The sequence below is a fragment of the Hemitrygon akajei genome, chromosome 14, assembly GCF_048418815.1.
Source record: "Hemitrygon akajei chromosome 14, sHemAka1.3, whole genome shotgun sequence".
In the NCBI taxonomy this organism is placed as follows: Eukaryota; Metazoa; Chordata; class Chondrichthyes; order Myliobatiformes; family Dasyatidae; genus Hemitrygon; species Hemitrygon akajei.
In genome coordinates this window covers 78,100,484-78,112,645 of record NC_133137.1, presented here as the reverse complement: position 1 = coordinate 78,112,645, position 12,162 = coordinate 78,100,484, and the positions used below count along the sequence as shown (strand labels likewise).

Sequence of the window (12,162 nt, the reverse complement as noted above, 5' to 3'; positions counted from 1 at the left end):
GAAGCTGTTATGCAGTCTGGCAGTCCTAGTCCTGATGCTCCTGTACCCTCTTCCTGACGGTAATGGGTCAAAGAGATTGTGAGATGGGTGGTAGGGATCCTCAAAAATGTATCATGTCCTACAATGCTGTCATGTCAGAAATGGAGAGGGGTGGGGGGAAGAAACCCCAGTGAGTCTCTCGGCGGTTTTTACAATCCTCTGTAGGGTCTTGTGGCCTGATGCCTTGCAGCTTCTGCAGCCAGACAGAACACTCTCGACGGTGCTCCTGTAGAAAGCTGTTAGTATGGAGGAAGGGAACCTTGCAGGACTCAATCTCCTCAGAAAGTGTGGACACTGCGTGCCTCCTTGACTAATGACTTCTTTGCTCTTCACTCTTTCCATAGGAGTGCCATTGATGTGTAATGGAAAGCGGTCAATCTTGCCTTCCTTAAGTCCACAATCATCACTTTTGTCTTGCCCTCATTTGGAATCAGGTTGTTGTTCCTGCATCATTTGACAAGCCTCTCTACCTCCTCTTCGTATGCCACTGAGGCCAACCACTGTAGATGCTGTTTGAGCTGGTCTGGCAGTGCACACAAGTCAGCAGTGTGAGCACTACAGACCTGAGGTGCAACAGTGCTTAGTGTGATGGAGCTTGAGCATTGGACATAGATTCATAGACCTGAGTTTCCAAACACTAGACTAAGGCTGTACTGGCTTGATCCCGGTGAAAGGTCTCAGCCCGAAATATCGACTGTTTATTCCTCTCCATAGATGCTGCCTGATCTGCTGAGTTCCTCTAGCATTTTATGTGTATTGCTCAAGATTTCAAACAGCTGCAGATCTCATGTTAATGAATTTCCTCAGCTCTTTAGGTAATATGCTTATTCATACAAGGGAAAAAAACCTTACTTCTGACGAAGGGTTGCAGCCCGAAACATCAACTGTGCTTCTTCCTATAGATGCTGCCTGGCCTGCTGCGTTCCACCAGCATTTTGAGTGTGTTATTTCCTATTTTGTTTTCATTTTAAATAGTTACAACAATATTTTTTAAATGACTATTTAAATAAGTTCAGTCCATTCAGACGGACTATCTCTAAATGAGTTCAGCATTGTTTCTCTTTTTTTTGCTTATCAGCAAAGATCTTCTCAGCATCATCACTGAATTAGTTTTCCCACTCGTCACTATAAATTGAAATTTATTTCATTGATTTAAAGTATGAGTGTAGCAGACAAGGTGGCTGTTTAGTTTACTGGGCCTAGGGCAGACCTTTGTAGAACAATCTTATCAATCCCCATTCACTCACCACTGTCTCTGCAAGGAATATAGAGACAGTCCGAAGGAGATTCACCTGGACAGATTGGATCAGTGTTGGCTGGAGTTTAGATGAATGGGGGGGGGGGGGGGCGACCTTATTTGAACATATGAATTCCTAAGGGAGCTTGACAGAGGTGTTGACCTGCTTTCACTGAAAGTGTCAAAACAAGGCACTACAAAATAAGGGACTGGTCATTTAAAATTGAGGTAGTAGAAATTTTATCTCCCAGAAGGAAGTGAACCTCTGCAATTTTCTCTCTTCTCCCCATAAACCCAGGGTGGTGGGCAGGTTTGAGGGAGCCTGTTGGCCAACTCATGCACAAGAAAATCTGCAGATGCTGGAAATACAAATCAACACACACAAAATGCAGGAGGAACTCACGGCCCAAAATGTCGACTGTTCACTCTTTTCTGTAGATGTCGTGTGGCCTGCTGAGTCCAGCCAACTCACACTCCTATTTATTCTGATGTAAGAAAATTATGTTTTCCTCTAAGCAAAAAAAAATCACTTGTCTTGTTTCCAGCACCTTTTGGTTATTAGGTCACTGCAAATGTCTTACTGGTTTTTGCCAGACATCTTTATCTGTTGCTTCGGTTTCTTCTGAAGTTATTTCAACCCACTCTTTCTAATGCAGCTTTCTATTCTTGAACCAAATTAATTTACTTGTAGATATAAATCACTTAAATTAGATAGATAGATAGATAGATAGATAGATAGATAGATAGATAGATAGATACTTTATTCATCCCCATGGGGAAATTCAACTTTTTTTCCAATGTCCCATACACTTGTTGTAGCAAAACTAATTACATACAATACTTAACTCAGTAAAAAAAAAAATATGATATGCATCTAAATCACCGTCTCAATAGCTAATAGCTTTTAAAAAGTTCTTAAGTCCTGGCGGTAGAATTGTAAAGCCTAATGGCATTGGGGAGTATTGACCTCTTCATCCTGTCTGAGGAGCATTGCATCGATAGTAACCTGTCACTGAAACTGCTTCTCTGTCTCTGGATGGTGCTATGTAGAGGATGTTCAGAGTTATCCATAATTGACCGTAGCCTACTCAGCGCCCTTCGCTCAGCTACCGATGTTAAACTCTCCAGTACTTTGCCCACGACAGAGCCCGCCTTCCTTACCAGCTTATTAAGACGTGAGGCGTCCCTCTTCTTAATGCTTCCTCCCCAACACGCCACCACAAAGAAGAGGGCGCTCTCCACAACTGACCTATAGAACATCTTCAGCATCTCACTACAGACATTGAATGACGCCAACCTTCTTAGGAAGTACATTCGACTCTGTGCCTTCCTGCACAAGGCATCTGTGTTGGCAGTCCAGTCAAGCTTCTCGTCTAACTGTACTCCCAGATACTTGTAGGTCTTAACCTGCTCCACACGTTCTCCATTAATGATCACTGGCTCCATATGGGGCCTAGATCTCCTAAAGTCCACCACCATCTCCTTGGTCTTGGTGATATTGAGACGCAGGTAGTTTGAGTTGCACCATATCACAAAGTCCTGTATCAGTTTCCTATACTCCTCCTCCTGTCCATTCCTGACACACCCCACTATGGCCGTGTCATCAGCGAACTTCTGCACATGGCAGGACTCTGAGTTATATTGGAAGTCTGATGTGTACAGGGTGAACAGGACCGGAGAGAGTACGGTTCCCTGCGGCGCCCCTGTGCTGCTGACCACCGTGTCAGACCTACAGTCTCCCAACCGCACATACTGAGGTCTATCTGTCAAGTAGTCCACTATCCAATCCACCATGTGAGAGTCTACTCCCATCTCCGTTAGTTTGTGCCTTAAGATCTTGGGCTGGATGGTGTTAAAGGCACTAGAGAAGTCAAGGAATGTAATCCTCACAGCACAACTGACCCCCTCTAGGTGAGAGAGGAAATTACTTCATCACACTTTTTATTTAAAATCTTACTCCAGCTAAAAAGCAACAGAACTTTACCCAAATTTATTCTTGAAATGAGGCTTTTCCATTCCAAGATATTTAAGATGTCCTCCTTCCCCAGGAAATGTGGCTTCCTCACTATTGTGGTTGATTGAGCATTAACCTACATCCCCTCTAATTCCTGTTCTTCTGAGCTACGTATAACCACCCACCACCACTTTCATCAGTCAGAATAGTGCTCCCCTGGTCTTCACCTCTCACCTACCAGCCTACACATCCAGCATATTATCATTTGTCTTTTCTGCTAGTTGCAACTTCCCACTCCCCACTCCTTTCTGCAGGGACCACTGTCACTCCCCAGTTAGTTCATTCCCTACCACTCCCCAGACATAACCCCTGAAACTATGGGAGGTGATACCTTTATTCCAATACATTCTTCCACCCAGGGACCTAAACAGCCCTTACAAGTGAGGTAGGGGCTCATGCACTTCCTTCAGCTTTGTCTGTTGCATTACGTGCCTCCTGTCAGCGAGACCAAGCAGCTGCTTTGTCGAGCACCTGTGTTCTATATGCAGATACAGGTTTCCCCTGCTATTCGAAGGTATAGGGTTCCTATGAAATAGTTCGTAAGCCGGAATGTCGTAAAGTGAAGAAGCAATTACCATTTATTTATATGGGAAAAATTTGTGAGCGTTCGCAGACCCAAAAAATAACCTACAAAATCATGCCAAATAACACATAAAACCTAAAATAACAGTAACATATAGTAAAAGCAGGAATGATCTGATAAATACACAGCCTATATAAAGTAGGAATACTTTTCTGCAATTATTGCAGCACTGTCCACCGTAGCGAAAATCTCACGCAAGCGCTCTCAGCAGAAAGACTCGGCGCAAGCACTCTTGGCAGAAACATTCTTTCCAGTAACCCTTAAGCTATGAAGCTGCCCAATCATACCAAATAACACATAAAAATACACAGCCTATATAAAGTAGAAAGAATCTATGTCCAGTGTAGTTTCACTTACCGGAATCGGGAAGACAGTGAGCACACTGATGATGGCGTGTTAGGCTGAGTCATCGGAGGTTGAGGTGGTGGGAGGTAGAAGAGACTGGGGTGTCATCTCATCATCGTCTGTTTCCATCAGGGCAGGCAGGCCACTATCTTCTATGTCTGTCTGCCTCAATGCTGAAGGTCAAGTTTCATCGTCTGCTGTGGCTGGCTTGAAAAACGACAGTATGCTTGCCTGCTTAGCCTCGCGCATTTTTCTATCATTCAGTTCTTTGTAAGCACTCAAACCATCCTGCAAGTATGCCCTAAACCTACATACCCTTTCAAAATTAAAGCCATACTTTTCTGCAATCATTGCAGCGTTGTCAGTCGCAGCAAAAATCTCACGCAGTTGCTTCCTGTTCAGTTCCTGGACGACTTCACTTTCAGTCTGTTCACTACTGTGTTCAGTTTCAATTGTTATCCTTTCCTCTTCATCAGCTCTTCATCTCTCAGTTCTTGGTCATGGGATGCCAAAACCTCTTCAACATCATCGTCGTCAACTTCCACAAACCCTTAGCCAAACTCACTATATCGTTACTTCATTCACCACGATCGAAACACTTTATTATTTCTAGTTTTACGCTAAGTATAACACCCTTATGCGCTCTTTTAGGCTTTTCCGATACCTTAGAACTCATCTTGCTAACGGCTGCCCAAAATAAATTGACATAAAGCACAGATGCTCACAGGCACGTATTTAAGCAATACCGGCTAGAATGCAGTTCCGGGGGAGGAGCTTGGCTGCTCGGGGCGCACTGCCTTTTTTGTAACAGTGAAAACACCTTCTGTTAGCGAAAGCAGGTAACTAATGTAGGTCTTTCGTAACAGCGAGGTGTCGTAAAGCAAACGTTCAAAAAAATGGGGGACACCTGTACCATCTTGAGCTCCTATTTGCTAGCCAATTGAGTTCTCCTCTCCATTTCCACACCGACCTGTCCATCTGCAGACTCTTCCACCACTGGGGTGAGACCAAATGTACAAAAGCACCTCATTTCACCTGGGGAATGTACAACCCAACCACGTGAACTTCAAATTCAGATTAACTCCCAGTCTCTTTTGTTCTCCTGATCCACCCAGGTCCTCTTACAGATCCTCTTCTTACCAACCTCCCCCTACCTCACAGTTCAGTTATCTAGTTTTGGTCCCCTCTCTCACATCCAGCAGATCCATCTGCTGATCACCTACATACTTAGACCAACCATTCAGTTTGCTATCCTTACCCCCTCCCCTACTGTTCCCATTTGACCAAATAGTCATCAGGTTCCATTCACTCCTTCCCCTTCTCATTACATATGATATTTTGTTCCCTATTGGTCTCCAGCTATCACTTACATTCTTTAGTCATCCACTAAACTCCATCTGTTCATTATCCCCTCCTCACCCTCTGCCTTGTGGGTGCCACCTCCTACCCAACCCCACCTCTTTACACTCAGTGCTAATGCAGGGTCTCAATCTGAACTGTCTACAATCCTATGCCTTCACACATGCTGCTTGACACACTGAACTCACCCAACAGCTTGTTTTTATCTACCCCACCCCTGATGGAAGCATGTAGGACTTTCCCCTCTCTGACACTATTACAAAAACTTTATATTTAAATCTATGATTTATATTTTTCATGAATACATTTACACTGAAAGCAGGGACTTAATTATTTAGACTAATGTGAATAATGCAGAAATAATGGATTTCTGGCTGATCGGTGCGCAATGCCATAAACCCCATCCACAAGATGCACAGTTCATTTCACGGACATTTTGTCCATTTTCCTTTAACAGTTAAAGAGTGAAACCCAAGCAAGGTGTGAGCAAACCACAACAAATATGCCAGCACACAAATGCACAACTGGGCCTTGAGCCTTCCTTATCGTTCACAAAGTGACTGTAATGATCTTCCAATCTTAGCTCCATTTCAGTTATCTTTATCCTCTTTTACTGAGATTTCTCAGCATCCTGTGACTATACACACACACACACACACACACACACACACACACACGTAAAATATCCAGTTCTCTAGGGAGAGAAAAAAAATCCCAAAGACTCACAGAATGGCTGCAACATATTGAATCCATACTGACTTTATGCAGGAGCAACCCAGCTGCCCTCACTTCCCACAGCCCCATTCATTATTTCCATGACGACACCTCACTGGCTCGCATCACCTGAATTCCCTTGGTAAATCCCTTCTGCATCCTCATTGCATTCCTAAAGTTACTCATACACAACAAACATTGTGTCAGTCAACCAGCATTTCATAAACATTCATAATTACATCCTTGATCCTCAGTCTATAATGTCCAAGAACTTGTATACTTCTTAAACCACATTCTCAACCAGTCCTGACATTTGCACTTAAAAAATGCACATATAACCACAAACCTTTCTCTTGCATCCTTTCAGAATGCAATCCTACCCTCTGGTTTATAATGACTCTGAATTCTTCCTTGCAAAATTAAACACTTTGTATTATTAGCATTACATTTCCTCTGTCACTTGTCTGTTCATTTCATTAGCTGACTACATCTCCTTGATGTCTATTACTATTCTACTTGTCCTATTATAGATCACTACACCTCCAGATTTTGTGCCATCTGTGGTTTAGCAAACTGCCTTGTACACTTGAGCCCATGCCATTGATCTTTGTCAGGCGATCCTAACCTTTTTTGGACCAATACCACTAAGCAAGGAGTCTAAGGATCACAGGTTGGGAACCCCTAATCTATGTTAAGAAAAAAAAGTGTCCTTATGGGGCCCTGCTATACACTACCCTCCAGCGCAAAAACAACCCGCTCCGTTACTAACCACATATCTCTATTCATACAGCTATAGCCCTTTTAGATCCATGATCTTCAATACTGATGACAAGGCACCTTACCAAATACCCCTGACAGACCTAATCAACTACACTGCCTTCACTTGTCCTCAGTTACTTCTCGGCCCGAAACGTCGACAGCGCTTCTCCCTATAGATGAAATTACTTTGATGTGTTTTGTCAAATCCATGCTGCTTTTCTCTAATCAATGTGGAGCTATCTAATTAATGTGCTAGTTCAGTTATTAGAAATAATTATTATTTCTACAACTCCACCCACCAACCCCTGGCTTGTACAATGTAAGAACAAACCCAGTAACTATTTTGAATAACAATGCAACATTTGCAACTCTTCTGTTCTCAGAGATCCCCCCCAACTTTGTGGACCTTCCAGTGGTCAACTTCTTGTTATAGCAATTCATATGACAGCTTACATTCCTTAAGGTTGTTATAGCTGGGGGTGATAATGGGGACAAGCTCCCTCTAGCTATTGAATGCTTTCAATGGCCTCTGCCTCAATTAGCCGCTGATAACCAAGTCCATGATGGCCTTCATGTGTGGCTTAGCTGCCAAGATGCAGAACAGTTTCTAGTGACAGGAGAAGGGGCAAAGACAGGCGCTGGCAGCTTAAAACCAGTCACTTCACGCAGATGGGGCTCAGCTGTGATTGGCAGCTCATACAGGCGAAGGAAACTCTGATCTCAAACCACTGTTGCCATGTGGCTATACCCACTTATGTGGAAGGCTTCAAGAGTAAATCCCAAGGGAAATACAGAGCTCGAGCTCCGACAGCAGTCCTACATTGAGGTCAATGACTGGCAATTCCTGCAATGCTGCTGGTACCAAACTGTATTGGTCTCTGGCATTCCTTTGGATTTATCAGATGTGTAGAGAGGGGGAGCCTGCACCCCATATTGTAATGCCCAGACATGCATATCTAGACAGATAGGACATAACATCCATGGCTGACCCTGAGCAACAGAGGCCTCAAAATGACAGCTTAGGATACTATAACTGCTCTTTCCTAGATGCTCCCCAATGATATTTGGTTCACTCTGCTTCAGTCAGAACCAAGTCTAGCGATGCCAGAAATATTGTCATGAAGCAAGTTTTGAACATATTCAAGATCACTGATGTCATTATTGTTCTAGACTATATTTGGATAATTTACACTACTCTATTGCTTTAACTTCTGCAAAAAAATACTGGAAATCTGCTCTTCCCAGTGGTGGCAATCTGCACCATAGTTGCAGTTATGTAATTATATTTAAATTATTACTTAACACTAGACAGATACTGTCGTGGATCATTCTAGGTCATTACTTCTGAAGCACTGCAGTACTTTCCTTAATCTATACTGTTACATTCCTTTATTCCTCCCCCTCTTTCCCCTTGAACAAGGTGTATCCAGGTAAACTTGGAATCTGCCCTGATCCTTCACCAACCTGTAACACAAACTCTCAATTCCCCGAAGGGATTAATAGGCAGACACAAGGGACTGCGATGGTGGAATCTGGAGTAACAAATAACCTGCTGGAGGAACTCAGCAGTTGAGCAACATCTGTGAGGGAAGAAACTCTGAACATTTCAGGTTGAAACCCTGTATCAGGACTTAATATCTGGCAAGCCAGCTCCATATTGTATACTGCAATAAGATAATCTCTAATTCTTCTAAACACTAGAGAATATCAATCCACCCAACCCAGTTCCTTCCTAATGAACACCAATTCCATGAAACTACTTCATAAGTCTACTAGAAGTCAAGTACTGCTGATTATTCTACAGTATCAGTATCAGTAATGTATCTTGGATACATTAGCCAAGAATTTTTACGGCACCTCTTAGGATTTTGCGCAGACACGATTGTAGCAGTTGTCTCCTTTTGATTTGTTTGAATAGATCTGGGTTTTATGGGATAATATTGCGAACTTGGTGCAAGAAGAGATTCCTCATCACTGATCACATCTACCACCACATAGCGACCCATCAAAAAGTTGTCAAAATAAAGAAGGAGAAGATCTTTGCCACGGCCAGGATTTCTGTTTAAAAAAATTAAGATATAATAATTAAGGATCAACTGAAAGAAATGAAAAAATTAATAATCTGTTCTAATAATTTAAATTTCATGTAATATCTGAAAAATTCAAAATCATACTGACTGATTAGAGTTGGACTACATCATTGACAATAATTTACCCTAATACTCATTAAGTTCATGTTTTGAAAATCTATCACACTTCCAGTAAATGTGGATCTCTCACACTTCCATGTGGTGTGGACTTAGAATTTGGCACTTGAGAAAAAGAAATGTTGGCCAAATGTCTGTTTCATGAGCTATCATTTTTGATCACATCTAATACATGTATCCAATATAGTTTACAAGTTCAAGCATGCTTTTTTGTTTTAAACTATGGGCAGTCATTAAACTGCACATCAAAAGTATTTTCAGTAATAAAATATTGTCAATAAAAGGACTCTTACTTTGCTTCACATGTCAGGCTTATGCAGACTTTTCCTCCAGGAGGTATGCGCCATGATGCTTCACGATTTTCTGCATCTGTACTGACATGCTGTTTTATCTTTTCAACAGCATCATTAGCTTTCAGACAGCTTGTCTGATTTCCCATACCCGTTGAAGCTGGTGGCAGATTCTTTGGCAGTTTAGCCCGAATATCTCGTGAACTGTGTTCCAAATCTTGATCCTCATGAGGTGTTGGTTCATGTATGTGATCCGCTGCTGTACAGGGGGTACTAGAATCAGGCTGAACTGTTGTTCTGGAAAGAAGAGACTCAAGGCCTTTAGATAATGAGTGGGATCTAGTTGTGTCACAGCTTGAAACGTTTCTAGAGAAGATCTGTTGTTGTGTGGCTGTGCTTTTGCTGGATAATGCAGAAGGAACCACTTCTAGTGATGTGAAAAAGAATTGTTTTTCTCTTACCCATCCTGCCACCGAATAGTGTAGAAGGGTTTGAGTCTCTTTTCCTTTGTTCCTAAAAATAAAACAGATAAACAACAGAATACACAAAAATCAAATGGACTAGCTCCTCCATTACTCTCAGCATTAAAGAAAGCCAACATAACATGACATGTTGTATGATGTGAGCAGTTGTGGTCTTTCCATGACCATAATTGTTCCTGGCAAATTTTTTTGCAGAAGTGCTTTGTCATTGCCTTTTCCTGAGCAACAGGAGGTCTCACACATTATCAATACTCTTCAGAGACTGTCTGTCTGGTGACAGTGGTCGCATCACCAGGACTTGTGATATCCACAACCCGCTTCCATGGCTTCATGTGACCCCTCGGGGGTGGGACTAAGCAAGAGCTACATCTTGCCCAAGAGTGACCTGCAGGCTTGTAAAGAGAAGGAGTGCCTTACACCTCCTTTAGGGGTTGTGGCACAATGGCAATACATCCCTACCAGACTCTAGAATAACAGTACTTCTTAAACCCATCCAATAACAGAACCTGGACCATGCAAGTTCTTCCTTCTTGGCCATCACCTTACATCTCCAAAATAACATTTAAATCTTGGTCCAACAGGGTCTTCTGCTCCGGGGACAATACAGTAGGGCAGTCAGTAGATTTGTAGCTCACAGACACAGCAAACTACTGTCTGTGTGGAGTTTGCACATTCCTGATGGGTTTCCCCAGCCACTCCCAGTTTCCATCCACAACCCAAAGTAGTATTTTTTGGCTACTGTAAATTGCTCTGTAAATTGTACGCTTGCCATCCATGCTGGGTTGAGCTAGCAATTCAGCCTCATAAAAAAAGTCAAAGGTGACCAAAACGGCAGAAAATGTCGCCCAATGCACCATGAGGAGTGAAAAGGAACAACAATGGCCAATTTAATACTAGTGTAACTATCAGCAAGCTACAAGAAGCGTAGCATCATTGACTACAGTGTTTTGACCCATGAATTGTGATTTTAGTATGTCTTAGTATGATATTACAAGCTCATGGTCACACACAAGTCATGGTATCCATTCAGTAGTGGGCATCCTACTACAGGACTCCAAATAAAATGAACCTAATCTAGATTATAGTGACCTTTAACTGTACCAGAAAGGTCAGGAATTCTCCCTCAGGAAAATCATTCTGGATGAAACTTCCTGACCTGCTGTAATATTATTGGTTCTGCTCAACAGACTCAATTTTTTTTTTATCAGGGCAACACACACAAAATGCTGGAAGACCCTTTGGACCAAAGAGGATCTCGGCCTGAAATGTCAACTGTACTTTTCTCCCCCCATAGATGCTGTCTGGCCTGCTGAGTTCCTCCAGCACTTTGTGTATGTTGCTCGGCTTTCCAGCATCTGCAAATTTTCTCTTGTTTGTGATCAAATATATTTAATGTTTTGCTCAGTCCCAGGCTGACTGACACACATCCCATTTTGATCACTCTGCAGAGCTTATCTGGGACAGTGACTGGGCAGAAGTGGTGACATTTTATTTATTCAGTTTAAAAACTTACATTCAAATCACTTATACCTCTGTGTCTTCAATATATTTTTGAAATAAAAGTGAATCTAAATCTTGACAAAAATATTATAACTGTCTTACTTAAAAGAAAAATGGGGATGCAAAAATGTGTTTCCTACAGATAACAAGTACACAGACTTACTCAATCCACACCATCAAGTCTTTTTTCTCTCCATGCTTCATGGTACCAAAGTCAAAATTCCTTGCAACTTCCAGTCCTCCTTTGTCAGAGAATAACTCCAAATCAACTTGTTCCAGATTTTTGTTCTTTATTAAAGGCACTGAAAAACTGAGAAAGGGATAGCAGTATATTTCAGAATTGGAACAAGACCATAAGACATAGGGGCAGAATTAGGCCATTCAGCCCGTTGAGTCTGCCCTGCCATTCCATCATGGCTGATCCCAGATCCCACTCAACCCCATACACCTACCTTCTCGCCATATCCTTTGATGCCCCGACCGATTAGAAAACTAACAACTTCCGCCTTAAATACACCCACGGACTTGGCCACCACTGCAGTCTGTGGCAGAGCATTTCACAGATTCACTCTCGAGCTAGAAAAATTCCTCCTTACCTCTGTTCTAAAAGGCCACCCCTTAATCTTGAGGCAG

At 42.4% G+C, this 12,162-nt stretch overlaps 1 protein-coding gene across 1 annotated transcript in view; it reads right to left on the bottom strand.

The window, feature by feature from the left end:
• Positions 1 to 12,162, bottom strand: part of mov10l1 (Mov10 like RNA helicase 1) — a 66,968-nt gene that overhangs the window by 40,357 nt on the left and 14,449 nt on the right. Inside the window, exons 7-9 of the mRNA XM_073066991.1 lie at positions 11,693 to 11,839; positions 9,551 to 10,060; positions 8,908 to 9,108 (exon numbers count right to left, since the gene is read on the bottom strand). Of these exons, the coding sequence (XP_072923092.1) occupies positions 8,908 to 9,108; positions 9,551 to 10,060; positions 11,693 to 11,839 (858 nt within the window). The remainder of the gene's footprint in view (positions 1 to 8,907; positions 9,109 to 9,550; positions 10,061 to 11,692; positions 11,840 to 12,162) is intronic.